The sequence below is a fragment of the Salmo trutta genome, chromosome 27 (genome assembly GCF_901001165.1).
Source record: "Salmo trutta chromosome 27, fSalTru1.1, whole genome shotgun sequence".
Lineage (NCBI taxonomy): Eukaryota > Metazoa > Chordata > Actinopteri > Salmoniformes > Salmonidae > Salmo > Salmo trutta.
Window position 1 is genome coordinate 32,839,810 of NC_042983.1, and position 19,541 is coordinate 32,859,350.

Below are 19,541 nucleotides of genomic sequence, written 5' to 3' on the forward strand. Positions count from 1 at the left end.
TTACCTGTATCAGAGATTGTCTGTTTCAGTTGGCAAGCTCAAGAGTCAAGTCACCCTGCGTATCTATCAATGCATTCTGCCTAACAAAAGCCACAGCATCCTAGACATGGGCACCATTATATGACTGTTTGCCAACAATGACGTGTCTGTGGTATTCACAGACGTGTTTGGTTTTGGGCTGGGTGGGGACAATTCATTTTCATTTCAATCACACTGTTTTCTTTAGTTTCCTTCGCTGTTCTTCCTCTTTTCTGCCACAGAAGCAGGCATTGGAGCAGCTCCATGCCCAGTAGAGACAGCGGTATCATTGGTACAGAATGGGTTGGACATTATATGGACCTTTAGACAACCTACAGTAGTACAATAGCATGGATACTGGTAACACAGTAAGAAAGGCCATGTATAGTCTAGTCATAATATAGATAAGTACAATCTTTAATGTGAGTTAATGTAGCGCAAAGAAAAGGACAGGGAACTTTCCTAGTCCATATTAATCCAATAGGAAGCATCATAATCCGCAAAAAAATAAATACAAAATTATGTTTTTCCTCTCAGACCAAAGGTTGAGAGAATGCCAAGAGTGTGCAAAGCTGTCATCAATGCAAAGGGTGGCTACTTTGATGAATCTCAAATATAAAATATATTTTGATTTGTTTAACACTTTCTTGGTTACTACATGATTCCATATGTGTTATTTCATAGCTTTGATGTCTTCACTATTATTCTACAATGTAGAAAATAGTCAAAATAAAGAAAAACCCTTGAATGAGTAGGTATGTCCAAACTTTTGACAGGTACTGTATATATATAAAAAAAGATTTGTCTGACATGGTAAAGCAGTTATCCCACAGCCTGATAGTTCTCTAGAACACCTGACAGAAGATGTCGCTGACAATATCCTGACAGTATCCAACTTCACCTCAACACCAAACTACCACATCTCTATTCGTTCAAGTATTACTTTCACAGAGGAGCATCAACGAGTCAACTGAAGATCCAAACAAGAGAACCTGAACATGTGTCAAGTGCAGTGTACTGTAGGTATTTATCTAAATATATGGCTCTGGGCAATGCATGCAAGTGAGCGGCTGCAAGAATGCCCTTGCCACAAGTCATGGGTCAAATCAAATCAAAGTTTATTTGTCACATGCGCCAAATACAACAGCTGTAGACCTTACAGTGAAATGCTTACTTACAGGCTCTAACCAACAGTGCAAAAAAGGTATAAGGTGAACAATAGGTAAGTAAAGACATAAAAACAACAGTAAAAAGACAAAAAAATAACAGCAGCGAGGCTACATACAGTAGCGAGGATATAAAAGTAGCGAGGCTACATACAGACACCGGTTAGTCAGGCTGATTGAGGTAGTATGTACATGTAGATATGGTTAAAGTGACTATGCATATATGATGAACAGAGAGTAGCAGTAGCGTAAAAGAGGGGTTGGCGGGTGGTGGGTGGCGGGACACAATGCAGATAGCCCGGTTAGCCAATGTGCGGAAGCACTGGTTGGTCGGGCCAATTGAGGTAGTATGTATATGAATGTATAGTTAAAGTGACTATGCATATACGATAAACAGAGAGTAGAAGCAGCGTAAAAGAGAGGTTGGGCACACAATGCAGATAGTTCGGGTAGCCATTTGAGTACCTGTTCAGGAGTCTTATGGCTTGGGGGTAAAAACTGTTGAAAAGCCTTTTTGTCCAAGACTTGGCACTCCGGTACCGCTTGCCATGCGATAGTAGAGAGAACAGTCTATGACTGGGGTGGCTGAGGTCTTTGACAATTTTTAGGGCCTTCCTCTGACACCACCTGGCGTAGAGGTCCTGGATGGCAGGCAGCTTAGCCCCAGTGATGAACTGGGCCGTATGCACTACCCTCTGTAGTGCCTTGTGGTCGAAGGCCAAGCAATTGCCGTACCAGGCAGTGATGCAACCAGTCAGGATGCTCTCGATGTTGCAGCTGTAGAACCTTTTGAGGATCTCAGGAACCATGCCAAATCTTTTTAGTTTCCTGAGAGGGAATAGGCTTTGTCATGCCCTCTTCACGACTGTCTTGGTGTGTTTGGACCATTCTAGTTTGTTGGTGATGTGGACACCAAGGAACTTGAAGCTCTCAATCTGCTCCACTACAGCCCCGTCAATGAGAATGGGGGAATGCTCGGTCCTCCTTTTCCTGTAGTCCACAATCATCTCCTTAGTCTTGGTTACGTTGAGAGATAGGTTGTTATTCTGGCACCACCCGGCCATGTCTCTGACCTCCTCCCTATAGGCTGTCTCGTCATTGTCGGTGATCAGGCCTACCACTGTTGTGTCGTCTGCAAACTTAATGATGGTGTTGGAGTCGTTCCTGGCCATGCAGTCGTGGGTGAACAGGGAGTATAGGAGGGGACTGAGCACGCACCCCCGGGGGGCTCCAGTGTTGAGGGTCAGCGTGTTCCTACCTACCCTCACCACCTGGGGGCGGACCATCAGGAAGTCCATGATCCAGTCGCAGAGTGATCCTTAGCTTAGTGATGAGCTTTGAGGGTCCTATGGTATTGAACGCTGAGCTGTAGTCAATGAATAGCATTCTCACATAGGTGTTCCTTTAGTCCAGGTGAGAGAGGGCAGTGTGGAGTGCAATAGAGATTGCATCATCTGTGAATCTGTTTGGGCGGTATGTAAATTGGAATGGGTCTAGGGTTTCTGGGATAATGGTGTTAATGTGAGCCATTACCAGCCTTTCAAAGCACTTCATGGCTACAGATGTGAGTGCTACGGGTCTGTAGTCATTTAGGCAGGTTGCCTTTGTGTTCTTGGGAACAGGGACTATGGTGGTCTGCTTGAAACATGTTGGTATTACAGACTCAATCAGGGACATGTTGAAAATGTCAGTGAAGACACCTGCCAGTTGTTCAGCACATGCCTGGTGCACACGTCCTGGTAATCCGTCTGGCCCAGCAGCCTTGTGAATGTTGACCTGTTTAAAGGTTTTACTCACGTCGGCTACGGAGAGCGTGATCACACAGTTGTCTGGAACAGCTGATGCTCTCATGCATGCCTCAGTGTTGCTTGCCTCGAAGCGAGCATAGAAGTGATTTAGCTCGTCTGGTAGGCTCGTGTCACTAGGCAGCTCATGGCTGTGCTTCCCTTTGTAGTCTGTAATAGTTTGCAAGCCCTGCCACATAAGACGAGCGTCGAAGTCGGTGTTGTATAATTCAATCTTAGCCCTGTATTGATGCTTTGCCTGTTTGATGGTTCGTCGCAGGGCATAGCAGGATTTCTTATAAGCTTCCGGGTTAGAATCCCGCACCTTGAACGCGGCAGCCTTACCCTTTAGCTCAGTGCGAATGTTGCCTGTTATCCATGGCTTCTTGTTGGGGTATGCACGTACAGTCACTACGGGGACGACGTCCTCGATGCACTTATTGATAAAGCCAGTGACTGATGTGGTGTACTCCTCAATGCCATCAGAAGAATCCCGGAACATGTTCCAGTCTGTGATAGCAAAACAGTACTGTAGTTTAGCATCTGCTTCATCTGACCACTTTTTTGTAGACCGAGTCACTGGTGCTTCCTGCTTTAATTTTTGCGTGTAAGCAGGAATCAGGAGGATAGAGTTGTGGTCGGATTTACCAAATGGAGGGCGAAGGAGAGCTTTGTACACGTCTCTGTGTGTGGAGTACAGGTGATCTAGAATTTTTTCCCTCTGGTTGCACATTTAACATTTGGGAGAACTGATTTAAGTTTCCCTGCATTAAAGTCTCCGACCACTAGGAGCGCCGCCTCTGGGTGAATGGTTTCCTGTTTGCTTATTTCCTTATACAGCTGACTGAGTGCGGTCTTAGTGCCAGCATCTGTCTGTAGTGGTAAATAAACAGCCAGGAAAGTATAGCTGAAAACTCTCTAGGCAAGTAGCGTGGCCTGCAATTTATCACAATATACTCTACTTCAGGCGAGCAAAATCTAAAGACTTCCTTAGATTTCGTGCAACAGCTGTTGTTTACAAATATGCACAGACCGCCCCCCCCCCTCGTCTTAACGGAGTGTGCTGTTCTATCTTGCCGGTGCAGCGTATATCCCACTAGCAGAATATCCATGTCATCATTCAGCCACGATTCCGTGAAACATAGGATATTACAGTTTTTGATGTCCCGTTGGTAGGATATTCTTCATCGTTCCTCGTCTAATTTATTGTCCAATGATTGCACGTTGGCGAGTAATATTGACGGTAATGGCAGCTTTCCCACTCGCTTTCTGCGGATCCTCACGAGGCATCCCGCTCTGTATCCTCTGTACCTGCGTCTCTTCCTCTTGCAAATAACTGGGATGTTGGCCTTGTCAGGTGTTAGGAGAATGTCCTGTGCGTCCTGCTTGTTGAAGAAAAAAATCTTCTTCTAATCCGAGGTGAGTGATCGCTGTCCTGATATCCAGAAGCTCTTTTTTGCCGTAAGATTTGGTTGCAGAAACATTATGTATAAAATAAGTTACAAATAACGCGAAAAAAAACATATAATAGCACAATTGGTTTGGCGCCCGTAAAACGGCTGCCACTTCTTCCAGCGCCATTTTTCAATGTGTATGAGAGAAGTGACTCAACACGCAAAACCTCCAAACATTGGAGAGCCTCCATAGGAAGCCTCTGGGAATTCCCTGGGACTGGATGCTCCTGGACCTGCCCTGTCCTCTGGGAGGAAGAGGAGCAGTGACAGTCAGGGTGTTCCCCCCTCAGCTAGGCTAGCCAACAACATCAGCCACACATCAGCCTGTGGTCTGTGTGGAATGGTGACAACTCAGGCAGGCCTGTCATGGGGGAACATAGTGTGGAGTGTGTGCCATATACAGAACATGGGGGTGCTATTTCCCCAGGCATGGCAGTTTGTGCGAATGGGGAAAAAGCATACAGTGCTTAGTGCATTGTGTAGAAGGGGAAAGAGTGATTCATAAGGTAGGGAGGCTCTACAAGAGGATAGTCCAACATACCGTAGTACACAGCACTCCTTTACTGAAGCACAACAAATCAATAGGTATTGTGTTGATTGCATATGAACGCATTCACAGTATGTGTAACTATGCTTGAAATCAATGCAAGCAATGGGTGACAATGCTTAAGAAGGAGCGTAGGAAACTAAACAAAATACCTAAATCACTAATCAATGTGCTTCAGAAAAAGGCATTAACACCTTCAGGAAACTACCCCAGAAATGGAACTGTCCTGTAGGTGTTTATAAAGCAGGAAGGGAATCCCAGACAAGGTATAGTCATGTTTAACTAGCCTATACAGTATGCTACTGTACAAAACCATGAGTTGGTGTCTGTTGAAATGAAGACCCTCATCATCCCTTCTACCCTATGTGATAATCTACTGACATCTACAATTCAACGAAGCATGTAGTATGTCAGTATAATCTGCACTCATACACTATATGACCAAAAGTATGTAGACACCTGCTCGTCAAACATCAAAATCATGGGCATTAATATGGAGTTTTGCTGCTATAACATCCTCCACTATTCTGGGAAGGCTTTCCACTAGATGTTGGAACATTGCTGCGGGGACTTGCTTCCATTCATCCACAAGAGCATTAGTGAGGTCGGGCACTGATGTTGGGCGATTAGGCCAGGCTCGCAGTCGGCGTTCCAATTCATCCCAAAGGTGTTCGATGGGGTTGAGGTCAGGTCTCTGTGCAGGCCAGTCAAGTTCTTCCACACCGATCTCGATAAACCATTTCTGTATGGACCTCGCTGTGTGCATTGTCATGGTGAAACAGGTAAGGGCCTTCCCAAAACTGTTGCCACAAATTTGGAAGCAAAGAATTGTCTAGAATGTCACTGTATACTGTAGCGTTAAGATTTCCCTTCACTGGAACTAAAGGGCCTGGCCTGAACCATGAAAAACAGCCCCAGGCCATTATTCCTCCTCTGCCAAACTTTACAGTTGGCACTATGCATTCGGGCAGCTAGTTTTCTCTTGGCATACGCCAACCTCAGATTCGTCCGTCGGACTGCCAGATGGTGAAGCATGATTCATCACTCCACACACCACTCTTTATAGCTATCTGTCACTGTTCTCATTGTCAACTAGACCATACTACTGAGTACTGTTGTTAACTTAACATTTACAGGCAATGTAAAATGTTACACATTTTACAGAGATAGTCCCCTATTCAGCAGAGACTGGGTGTGTGCGCCTATAGATTAATAGATTGTGTGATCAGCGTTCCTGATCCTAGATCAGAGTTTACGAGCATAGTGAATGTGATAGCAATAGCACCCAGGTTGTTTCTTTTGCAAACACTCTGACTTTACATAGCTATATCATAAAAATCACTAGTGTGAAGGGACGCTGTGTTGACATAATGATTGGGCAAGCTGCTGTGGACATTCAACCCAAAATGAGGAATATCACCTGGTGCCACAATGCTACCTCAGACTCTGAAGCAACAGGTGTAGACTGTTAACCACCTGGCAAGACACAGAGGGACCACGCTCAACCAGTGCGCGCATCTCTCTCTCTCTCTCTCTAACAGTGATTTAACTCAAGCAATATCAATAGCATACTGTATCATGAACTACCAATATAACAGTATTAAAAAAAAGATGCGCCTTAGCCTACATTGCTAACACACAATCTTTTCCACCAGCAACGGTAAGGCAGTAAAATGCACCGTTAGGGGTTTAATGTCAGAGTAAGTCATCTAAAACACAGGCTTAAGAGCAGTTTAACGGCAAAACCGTATATTATATATAGTGTATCATTACAACTTCTAGGGGTCATGTGCATCAGATATTAATGTCAGGTTAAGTTCAACACCTGTTTTGTACTCTTTCTTCTCCTTTCTTCTGCTCCCGAAGGAAACTTGCCTCATCTTAGTCACTTTTGTACCCTAAAATTATCTCGCTAAGAAGACATGTTACACTTTTCAACTTCTGTGTGTGTTGAAAAAGAATGAGAGAAAAAAAGCTAAGAAAAGAAGCAGGTGATAACCCAGCTAAGTTGTTAAAGTTTAATGCAAACAGACCCCAGGAATCCTCAATAAAGGTCACACACACACACACACACACACACACACACACACACACACACACACACACACACACACACACACTTTATATTAGTCCTCTGTAACTGACCTTTTGTCTCACATTGTCTTAGATGGAGCCGGCCCTAGTTCATAAACAGGTTATTTATGGCCCCTGCTAACAGAGCTTCTTACCCTCCAGCTCTCCCTCCCTCTCTCTACCAGGACAGGGGTCCCAGGACGCCCAGTGACCTGGCCCCCAGGGCTTTAAACACCCACTCACAGGACAATATGGACCAAATCCTACCTTGAGATCTGTGCAAAGACTAAGAATGTTCTCACAAATCCCCCATTGATTTCAATGCATGATTTACGCACAGGGACTAAACCATTCCGTTCTGATAAGATGGGTAATAAATTGCCAGATTGTTATCTTGGTTTCTCCTCAAGTGGCCCTCAAGGGAACACAACCTTCTTTATCCTGGATTGTGGAGAAACAATACATCTTATCTTTAAACAGCCCCTTGTAAACCCTCTTAGTGACTTCCTGTACATTTCTTGTGTGTGGCTAGAGACCAACGTCCTTGGGGCATCATGGGAAATGAAGTGTGTGGTCAAATTGAGCCGCACATAAGAAAAACCTATGGGAAACCAGAAGACTAAAGGATCTTGCAATGAGAGCCATTAGGCCTAGTATCAGTTTACATTTGGGGACATGTTCACAGGCCCAGATTAAGCCTACTTTCAAATCCTTGACTAAAAAGAATGTTGAATGGAAACTCTCCATTGGTCCAGGATGTAGGATCTTAATTTGGACCAGTTTGCTACAGCAGGAAAATAAATCTGCAGCAACAGGAACTGTGAATTATAATAAATTGACATTTTTGTAGGGGTGGATACATTTTTCGTAAGGTAAAATCAAGTCTGAAATTTCAAAGTGGAAATTACGAACAACAGAATACTTTTTAAACCTGAAATTAACTATATGTTTTAAATGTCCTGTATTGCAGGAAAGTTATCCTGCAACAGTGTGATCAAATTCATATCCTACATCTGAATGAGTAAAACAAGCAGTGGATTGGGCTACTATTCTACCTGGTATGTTAGCATAGATATTGGGATGTAGCCTGTATCTCCATCTGAAAGGGAAGGAGTCATGTGGGGTGTCATGCTATAGTAGCCATGGCTGACACTTACCAAAACACCTCTCTGGGTCTTCTTGTCATACGACAGACAACCGTGGTCAGAGGAGAGGTGGAACAGGGACTCCTCCTTTTCTGCCACTCCTCCTCTTCCTCTTCTGCTTTCTCCTCCTCCGGTCAGTGCCTGATGAAGATCTTCCACATATTTCTCCCTTTTCACTCCCAACTCTGTGGCTTTCCTCGTCATCTCCTCCTCTGATACTGTAAGAGTACAAAGCAGGGGTTAAAACAAGAAGACACAACTTTAGTCCCCAAGGTTTCTTCTGGCATTGATCCTCACTTTTCAATCAGAGACTGATTTCTACTTAGCTACCTACATGTAGGTGTGTGGACTGGCCAGTCAATGATATTGATGCCAGTAAATAGGACTGGAGTTGTATAAAATCGCTGACGTGACTATACTGAAGTCTCACTGGAAGGACAATGCATACTTTAAATGCATGTATAAAGGAGGCTTAAAGATTAGGGGAAAATTTGCATTAGGGGAAACAGCGCCACTGTTCGCCCCAGCGCCTTTGCTATTGTTTTTGTTTTGTTGATGAAAAACAATGTAGAGGAGCATTCGGCAGCGTGAAAAAAATCTAAAAATCAGTGCACTGCTGTCCTATCCCGTGTGCAACGATGTCAGAGGGAGGGAAAAAACGGTTAATTTTTCAGTAAGTTCTTTGTTGTTGTAATATCCCAAACAGACGTGGCAGTCTCACCAATTAAGAATTCCAGCTTTAAGGAAAGCATGCAAGGAAGCCAAGAAGAAGATCATTAGCTGGTGCACAGCTGCTCTCTAAGGGGCCAGGGGCCCAATTAACACAGGTTCAAACACACACACTCACACATGCACGTGCATATCTGTCACAATGCCGTTACTGCCTGTCATCTCCCAGATGGACAGCTAGAGAAGAGAGTAGCTATGTTCCATGTGTACATGAAAGCAAACATAGCAGTGCTTTGTTGCCATTCCTAAATGACACAAAACAAATGGTGCACTAAGTAACTTCTTAGTTGAAAGACACAGTGTGGCATTCACTCGGACACCCCTCAACACACACACACACACACACACACACACACACACACACACACACACACACACACACACACACACACACACACACACACACACACACACACACACACACACACACACACACACACACACACACACACACACACACACACAAAGACAGGCCTTGTAAGGCTTCATCAATGTAATACACCTGTAAGCTGCACCATATGAGTGAATATGGATGATGAAACAAGCCCGCTGCTGTCCCTCTGGCTAACAGACCTGCAGTCACAGTGCTATGAGTCGAGGTACATAGTTGGGCCAGGTGCCTACTTAAGAAGCCTCATGAAGAGAACCCCAAACACACCTGGTGACAACACAGTCTGGAGGATGGTGAAGGAGTCGGGCCTCTACCATGGACTTACTTTGTCTGTGTGTGAGTGTGAGTGTGAGTGTGTGTGTGTGTGTGTGCACGTATCTACATCCATGCTTGTGTAAGCCACATCTAGCCCTTACCTTCTCCGATCCAGGACGAGCTGCCGTCACTGAGGGCGAGAGTGAACCCAGCACCCAGGTCTTCGGCCCAGTCCACCCGCAGGAAATAGGGGATGCTCGGGTCCAACACCACACTGATCTGACGGACCGTACCACTCATGCCTCCCAAATACCTTCTAGCTCCAGATCTGCAGAGATAGAGACCCAAGGGACCGACTTTAGACAAGGACAATCTTCATCAAGGTAGAGTATAGTGTCCACTGTACATAAAACACTCTTGATGTGACAACTTAAAAATAATTGTACTTTTTCTGTTATGAATTTGGATTATTAACAGTGGTTGCATCAATGCCGGGCATTGTTTTATAGCTCATGGTTTACTGTGAATACAAGCCCCCATGCAAATTCACTCAGGGATTGGGCAGTGCCATACAGTGTGTTTCAACAATGGGCCTTTTAGGAGGTTGAATATATATGTGTGTGTGTGACGTTAAAACCACAGGGGATATCCATGGGGTCTGGCATTGGGGTTTTGGCTCTCTAACCACCAACAAAGTGCAGAATAAAAGAAAAGAGCACAACATCCTGGTTGTTTAACAGCTAACACAATTAGAATGTTGTGTATCAAAACATATAGGTTAGGCCTAGGCTGAATCACTTGAATCCCTGCAGCTTTTGCCAGACAAAGATTTATCCTCAATCACAAAAATGATAATCTGAGGTTTACAAGCCAATCTCAGATTCCCCTACCTGCAACATTTCTTCAAATCTCCCATTACAGAAACCATTGATGAATTAGAAATGTAGTGGAAAATGTGTTTTCCTTGACAAAGCCAGGGAAACTTTTACTTGATTACGAATGTCCATGCCAAAAAGCATGATTACAGCTTCCAGGTGAAGTGAGAGGTGAGATGGACTATTGCCTGCCAAAGTATAGGGCTGAGTGAAAAGAACTGCTTCATTGGCAGTTGGCCATTTGGACACGTTTGAAGAAATGAAAAGGAGCCCATTCGGAGAGGGAGCCAAAAGTTATGTGTCCACACATTTTTTTCTCTCCCTAAAGAAGCCCAAGGAGCAGGTCAAGGTGATTCAAAATCAGTGGTACAGCTGAGACCTGTCCTCTCTCACACACACACACACACACAGACACACACACCCGCCCCTCTCAGCAGATTAAAGTTGACCATTTGTGCTCTGAGGAGGGTTTGGTTAGGCAGGATGGAGGGGTAAAGGATAAGGAGAGAAGGGGGTGGGGTCAACTTTAACCTCATAAAGAGAGCCCAGCTTCTCATTAGTTACTGTAACATCTGTCTGAAGGGACGATGACCCTGCAGTAATGACAGAAGGACACTCCAATTAAATAAACACTGTGCTGACTCTCAGGAATGGAGCAATGCCCATAGAGCTTCAAAGCCAATGCTGGAATTCTGGCCATGTCATCCTCATATCCCTTAAACACAATCATCCCTGTATCCCTAAATCATGACACAAACTCCCTCCCTTTCACCTCCAGCCCCTCACTCCTCTATTCTCCTCTCACTAACTCTGTAATTCTTTGTTCACTCCTCCCCTCTTTCCCAATGCTATGTTCTGTCCTTTCTCTTCTGAAGCACGTTTGACAGGGTCTCAATGGTTGAAGTCTCAACGGTGCAGTACCCTAATGTAGGGGTCATCAAAAGTTACCGCAGCCACAAAGTATACCCTCCCTATATCTTCAATTTCTCATCTTAAAATTGTATTTTAAACCTAACACTAACCTTAACCACACTCCTAACCATATGCCTAACCCTAACCTTAAATTAAGACCAAAAAGCTAATTGTTTAAAAACAATTCTAATAAATGCAACAGTCGGAAAATCGTCAAAGATACTCCAAACTTTTGAATTTTTATAATCCATCAGATATTGACTAAATTATAGCAGACAAAGAATATTTTACTGCCGCGAACGTAATGTTTAGGGATTTTGGTTGGAATTCATGTGTAAAATGTATTGTCAAAATGTATTCTTAGAATGAAATCATATATACATTTTCTTATTGTATCAGGTATATTTTTTTTTATATATTAGTGTAAAAAAAAGATTATATGTTCCTCATTTCCATAAATACACAGGGTATATTTACATATATGAACACATTAGCAAAAAAGGGGTGGAACAGGGCTGCACCCAGCACTCACCTCTGAACTGCCTAAACTGCCTCAATTACTTATTCAACAAGTGTGTCAATAGCAGGATACCCTCAGAGTAAAAATCAACACGCTTGATTACACCTATCTAAACATCAAATCAAATTGTATTGGTCACATACACATATTTAGCAGATATTTTTTTTAATTACGGGGAGCCGTTATTGCGGGTGTAGCTAAATGCCTTCCATTGTTTGCAAGTTTAGACATAATAATCACTATTATCATTTTCGGAAGTTGCTTTCATTTCAGCACATCTAATTTGTAAACATTTCAACCAATTTCGAATAATGTTTATAAAAACGTTACCTTGTCTATTAAGACAAAAAACAGGGGGTAAATAAAAAAAGGGGGGGAATACATCTTGTGAATGAAATATTTTGTCATGATGAAATCTTGGAAATAAAAACAATGAAATATTTTTGGGGGTTAAATCCAACAAGCACTTGTTCTTTATAATAATCACTGTAACTTGATTCCTGAATAGACCACACTGTGTTTTTCGTTTTTTTCCCTTCATTTTATTATTTAATTTTTTATTTGGTTGAAAACTGTTTTCTGCCCCTCCCAAAAGATAGAATTTGTAGATAATTGGCCCTCTTTCTGGGACTCACCCACAAACAGGACCAAGCCTGGCCTGTTGAGGAGTGACGGACTCCATCCTAGCTGGAGGGGTGCTCTCATCTTATCTATGAACATAGACAGGGCTCTAACTCCTCTAGCTCCACAATGAAATAGGGTGCAGGCCAGGCAGCAGGCTGTTAGCCAGCCTGCCAGCTTAGTGGAGTCTGCCACTAGCACAGTCAGTGTAGTCAGCTCAGCTATCCCCATTGAGACCGTGCCTTTTGCCTTGGGCAAAATTAAAGATGGCGGTGTTCGCCTTAGCAATCTCACTAGTATAAAAACCTCCTCCATCCCTGCCATTATTGAAAGAGATTGTGACACCTCACATCTCAAAATAGGACTACTTAATGTTAGATCCCTCACTTCAAAGGCAGTTATAGTCAATGAACTAATCACTGATCATAATCTTGATGTGATTGGTCTGACTGAAACATGGCTTAAGCCTGATGAATTTACTGTGTTAAATGAGGCCTCACCCCCTGGTTACACTAGTGACCATATCCCCCGCGCATCCCGCAAAGGCGGAGGTGTTGCTAACATTTACGATAGCAAATTTAAATTTACCAACAAAAAAACCAACAACAACGTTTTCGTCTATTGAGCTTCTAGTCATGAAATCTATGCAGCCTACTCAATCACTTTTTATAGCTACTGTTTACAGGCCTCCTGGGCCATATGCAGCGTTCATCACTGAGTTCCCTGAATTCCTATCGGACCTTGTAGTCATCGCAGATAATATTCACATTTTTGGTGACTTTAATATTCACATGGAAAAGTCCACAGACCCACTCCAAAAGGCTTTCGGAGCCATCATCGACTCAGTGGGTTTTGTCCAACATGTCTCTGGACCTACTCACTGCCACAGTCATACTCTGGACCTAGTTTTGTCCCATGGAATAAATGTTGTGGATCTTAATGTTTTTCCTCATAATCCTGGGCTATCGGACCACCATTTTATTACGTTCGCAATCGCAACAAATAATCTGCTCAGACCCCAACCAAGAAGCATTAAAAGTCGTGCTATAAATTCTCAGACAACCCAAAGATTCCTTGATGCCCTTCCAGACTCTCTCTGCCTACCCAAGGACGTCAGAGGACAAAAATCAGTTAACCACCTAACCGAGGAACTCAATTTAACCTTGCGCAATACCCTAGATGAAGTTGCACCCCTAAAAACTAAAAACATTTGTCATAAGAAACTAGCTCCCTGGTATACAGAAAATACACGAGCTCTGAAGCAAGCTTCCAGAAAATTGGAACGGAAATGGCGCCACACCAAACTGGAAGTCTTCCGACTAGCTTGGAAAGACAGTACCGTGCAGTATCGAAGAGCCCTCACTGCTGCTCGATCAGCCTATTTTTCCAACTTAATTGAGGAAAATAAGAACAATCCTAAATTTATTTTTGATATGGTCGCAAAGGTAACTACAAAGCAGCATTCCAATTTGTAAGTCGCTCTGGATAAGAGCGTCTGCTAAATGACTTAAATGTAAATGTAATTCCCCAAGAGAGGATGGCTCTCACTTAAGCAGTAATGAATTCATGAACTTCTTTGAGGAAAAGATCATTATCATCAGAAAGCAAATTACGGACTCCTCTTTAAATCTGCGTATTCCTCCAAAGCTCCATTGTCCTGAGTCTGCACAACCCTGCCAGGACCTAGGATCAAGGGAGACACTAAAGTGTTTTAGTAATATATCTCTTGACACAATGATGAAAATAATCATGGCCTCTAAACCTTCAAGCTGCATACTGGACCCTATTCCAACTAAACTACTGAAAGAGCTGCTTTCTGTGCTTGGCCCTCCTATGTTGAACATAATAAATGTCTCTCTAACCACCGGATGTGTACCAAACTCACTAAAAGTGGCAGTAATAAAGCCTCTCTTGAAAAAGCCAAATCTTGACCCAGAAATTATAAAAAACTATCGGCCTATATCGAATCTTCCATTCCTCTCAAAAAAAATTGAAAAAGCTGTTGCGCAGCAACTCACTGCCTTCCTGAAGACAAACAAAGTATACGAAACGCTTCAGTCTGGTTTTAGACCCCATCATAGCACTGACTGCACTTGTGAAGGTGGTAAATTACCTTTTAATGACGTCAGACCGAGGCTCTGCGTCTGTCCTCCTTGATCTTAGTGCTGCCTATGATACCATTGATCACCACATTCTTTTGGAGAGATTGGAAACCCAATTGGTCTACATGGACAAGTTCTGGCCTGGTTTAGGTCTTATCTGTCGGAAAGATATCAGTTTGTCTCTGTGAATGGTTTGTCCTCTGACAAATCAACTGTAAATTTCGGTGTTCCTCAAGGTTCCGTTTTAGGACCACTATTGTTTTCACTATATATGTCATTCGATAACATTATGTTAAATATCACTGTTATGCGGATGACACAGAGCTGTACATTTCAATGAAACATGGTGAAGCCCCAAAATTGCCCTCGCTAGAAGCCTGTGTCTCAGACATAAGGAAGTGGATGGCTGCAAACTTTCTACTTTTAAACTCGGACAAAACAGAGATGCTTGTTCTAGGTCCCAAGAAACGAAGAGATCTTCTGTTGAATCTGACAATTAATCTGTATGGTTGTACAGTCGTCTCAAATAAAACTGTGAAGGACCTCGGCGTTACTCTGGACCCTGATCTCCCTTTTGAAGAACATATCAAGACTGTTTCAAAGACAGCTTTTTTCCATCTACGTAACATTGCAAAAATCAGAAACTTTGTATCCAAAAATTACGCAGAAAAATTAATCCATCTCTTTGTTACTTCTAGGCTGGACTACTGCAATGCTCTACTTTCCGTCTACCCGGATAAAGCACTAAATAAACTTCAGTTAGTGCTAAATACGGCTGCTAGAAATCTGACTAGAACCAAAAAATGACTCCAGTGCTAGCCTCCCTACACTGGCTTCCTGTTAAGGCAAGGGATGATTTCAAGGTTTTATTGCAAACCTACAAAGCATTACATGGGCTTGCTCCTACCTATCTTTCCGATTTGGTCCTGCCGTACATACCTACACGTACGCGACGGTCACAAGACGCGGGCCTCCTAATAGTTCCTAGAATTTCTAAGCAAACAGCTGGAGGCAGGACTTTCTCCTATAGAGCTCCATTTTTATGGAATAGTCTGTCTACCCATGTGAGAGACGCAGACTCAGTCTCAACCTTTGTCTTTACTGAAGACTCATCTCTTCAGTAGGTCCTATGATTAAGTGTAGTCTGGCCCAGGGGTGTGAAGGTGAACGGAAAGGCTGGAGCAACGATCCGCCCTTGCTGTCTCTGCCTGGCCGGTTTCCCCTCTTTCCACTGGGATTCTCTGCCTCTACCCCTATTACGGGGGCTGAGTCACTGGCTTACTGGAGTTCTTCCATGCCGTCCCTGGGAGGGTGCGTCACTTGAGCGGGTTGAGTCACTGACGTGGTCTTCCTGTCTGGGTTGGCGCCCCCCCCCCTTGGGTTGTGCCGTGGCAGAGATCTTTGTGGGCTATACTCGGCCTTGTCCCGGGATGGTATGTTGGTGGTTGGAGATATCCCTCCAGTGGTGTGGAGGCTGTGCTTTGGCAAAGTGGGTGGGGTTATATCCTACCTGTTTGGCCCTGTCTGGGGGTTTCATCGGATGGGGCCACAGTGTCACCTGACCCCTCCTGTCTCAGCCTCCAGTATTTATGCTGCAGTAGTTTATGTGTCGGGGGGCTAGGGTCAGTCTGTCACATCTGGAGTATTTCTCTTGTCTTTTCCGGTGTCCTGTGTGAATTTAAATATGCTCTCTATAATTCTCTCTTTCTCTCCTTCTTTCTTTCTCTCTCTCGGAGGACCTGAGCCCTAGGACCATGCCTCAGGACTACCTGGCTTGATGACTCCTTGCTGTCCCCAGTTCACCTGGCCGTGCTGCTGCTCCAGTTCCAACTGTTCTGCCTGCAGCTATGGAACCCTGACCTGTTCACCGGACGTGCTACCTGTCCCAGACCTGCTGTTTTCAACTCTCTAGAGACAGCAGGAGCGGTAGAGATACTCTCAAAGATCGGCTATGAAAAAGCCAACTGACACTTACTCTTGTGTTACTGACTTGTTGCACCCTCGACAACTACTATGATTATTATTATTTGACAATGCTGGTCATTTATGAACATTTGAACATCTTGGCCATGTGCTGTTATAATCTCCACCCGGCACAGCCAGGAGAGGACTGGCCACCCCTCATAGTCTGGTTCCTCTCTAGGTTTCTTCCTAGGTTTTGGCCTTTCTAGGGAGTTTTTCCTAGCCACCGTGATTCCACACCTGCATTGCTTGCTGTTTGGGGTTTTAGGCTGGGTTTCTGTACAGCACTTTGAGATATCAGCTGATGTAAGAAGGGCTATATAAATAAATTTGATTTGATTTACTTTTCTTTTCTACACGTTTGCTCTGCCTGTTCATTGAAAGGTATGGTAATTCTATATGTAAAATACACCTGTAAGATTTTTTTATGTATATATATATATATATATATATATACATACAAATGTTTGGATGCACCTGCTCATTCAAGGGTTTTTCTTTATTTTTAATATTTTCTACATTGTAGAATAATAGTGAAGACATCAGCACTATGAAATAACACATTTGGAATCATGTAGTAATCAAAAAAAAGTGTTAAACATATCAAAATATGTTTTATGAGATTCTTCAAAGTAGCCACTCTTTGCCTTGATGACAAATTTGCACACTCTTGGCGTTCTCTCAACCAGATTCCCCTGGAATGCTTTTCCAACAGTCTTGAAGGAGTTCCCACATATGCTGAGCACTTGTTGGCTGCTTTTCCTTCACTCTGTGGTCCAACTCATCCCAAACCATCTCAGTTGGTTTGACGGCGGGTGACTGTGGAGGCCAGGTCATCTGATGCAGCATTCCATCACTTTACTTCTTGGTCAAATAGCCCTTACACAGCCTGGAGGTGTGTAGGGTCATTGTCCTGTTGAAAAACAAATGACAGTCCCACTAAGCGCGAACCAGATGGGGTGGCATATTGCTGCAGAACGCTGTGGTAGCCATACTGGTTAAGTGTGCCTTGAATTCTAAATAAATAGCAGACAGTGTCAACAGTAAAGCACCCTCACACCTTCACACCTCCTTCATGCTTCACAGTGGGAACCACACATGCGGAGATCATCCGTTCACCTACTCTGCATCTCACAAAGACACAGCGGTTGGAACCAAAAATCTCAAATTTGGACTCATCAGACCAAAGGACAGATTTCCACCAGTCTAATGTCCATTGCTCGTGTGTTTTGGCCCACGCAAGTCTCTTCTTATTATTGGTGTCCTTTAGTAGTTGTTTGTTTGCACCAAATCGACCATGAAGGCCTGATTCATGCAGTCTCCTCTGAACAGTTGATGTTGAGATGTGTCTATTACTTGAACTCTGCGAAGCATTTATGTGGGCTGCAATTTCTGAGGCTGGTAACTCTAATGAACTTGTCCTCTGTGGCAGAGGTAACTCTGGGTCTTCCTTTCCTGTAGCCCCGCCGATCCATCACAACTGGTCTGCCGATGTAATCGTCCGATGTGGTTTCAACAGGCTTTTCCGTTGCGATGTCGCTGAAGACCCATCTGCTAGCCCCAGACCGCTAGCTTTCTGAACGCCGTGCCTCCCACTCGCCTAGCATAGTACCTACTACCGAACGGCTCCCTGACTCACCTAATGCTGCTCAGTGGACCGTATGATCACTCAGCTACACATGCCTCTCTCTAACGTCAATATGTCTTGTTTTCTTCTGTTTCGGTTAGTTATTATTGCTTTATTTCACTGTAGAGCCCCTAGTCCAGCTCAATATGCCTTAGATTGCTCTCTTGCCACACACCCCATTTATGGGGTGACCTCACCAGGCTTAACTGGTGTCTCCAGAGATGCAAGCTCTCTCATCGTCACTCAATGCCTAGGTTTGCCCGAATGCCCCAATGCCAAGGTTTGCCTCATCGTCACTCAATGCCCCACTGTAATCACATCCTACCATACAATTGTCTGTACATTATGCCCTGAACCTATTCTACCAAGCCCCGAAATCTGCTCCTTTTATTCTGTTCCCAACGCACTAGACGACCAGTTCTTAAAGCCTTCAGCCGTACCCTTATCCAACTCCTCCTCTGTTCCTCTGGTGATGTAGAGGTTAACCCAGGCCCTGTATTCCCCAGCATTACACCTATTCCCCAGGCGCTCTCATTTCTTAATTTCTGTCACCGTAAAAGCCTTAGTTTCATGCATGTTAACATCAGAAGCCTCTTCCGTAAATGTGTTTAATTCACTGCTTTAGCACACTCCACCAACCCGGATGTCCTAGCCATGTCTGAATCCTGGCTTAGGAAGGCCACCAAAAGTTCCGAAATTTCCATCCCTAACTGTAACATTTTCCATCAAGATAGAACTGCCAAAGTGGGCGGAGTTGCAATCTACTGCAGAGATAGCCTGCAGAGTTCTGCCATACTATCCAGGTCTGTGCAAAAACAGTTAGAGCTTCTACTTTTAAAAATCCACCTTTCAAGAAATAAATCTCTCAGCGTTGCCACTTGTTATAGACCCCCCTCAGCCCCCAGCTGTGCTCTGGACACCATGTGAATTGATTGCCCCCCATCTATCTTCAGAGTTCGTACTGTTAGGTGACCTAAACTGGGATATAATTAGCACCCCGGCCATCCTACAATCTAAACTAGATGCCCTCAATCTCACACAAATTATCAAGGAACCTACCAGGTACAACCCTAAATCCGTAAACATGGGCACCCTCATAGATATCATCCTGACCAACTTGCCCTCTGAATACGTCTCTGCTGTCTTCAACCAGGATCTCAGCGATCACTGCCTCATTGCCTGCATCCGTAATGGCCCCGGAGTCAAACGACCACCCCTTGTCATTGTCAAACGCTCCCTAAAACACTTCAGCAGGCAGGCCTTTCTAATAGACCTGGCCCTTGTATTCTGGAAGGATATTGACCTCATCCTGTCAGTAGATGATGACTGGTTATTCTTTAAAAGTGCTTTCCTCACCATC

General features: G+C 44.0%; 1 protein-coding gene across 5 annotated transcripts in view; it reads right to left on the bottom strand.

The window, feature by feature from the left end:
* LOC115164909 (DNA repair protein XRCC4) overlaps window positions 1-19,541 on the bottom strand; it is a 69,908-nt gene that overhangs the window by 40,543 nt on the left and 9,824 nt on the right. For all 5 annotated transcript variants that reach the window (XM_029717830.1, XM_029717829.1, XM_029717828.1 and 2 more), the window contains exons 2-3: window positions 9,724-9,890; window positions 8,200-8,405 (exon numbers count right to left, since the gene is read on the bottom strand). In XM_029717830.1, the coding sequence (XP_029573690.1) occupies window positions 8,200-8,405; window positions 9,724-9,862 (345 nt within the window). In that variant the 5' untranslated portion in view covers window positions 9,863-9,890. The remainder of the gene's footprint in view (window positions 1-8,199; window positions 8,406-9,723; window positions 9,891-19,541) is intronic.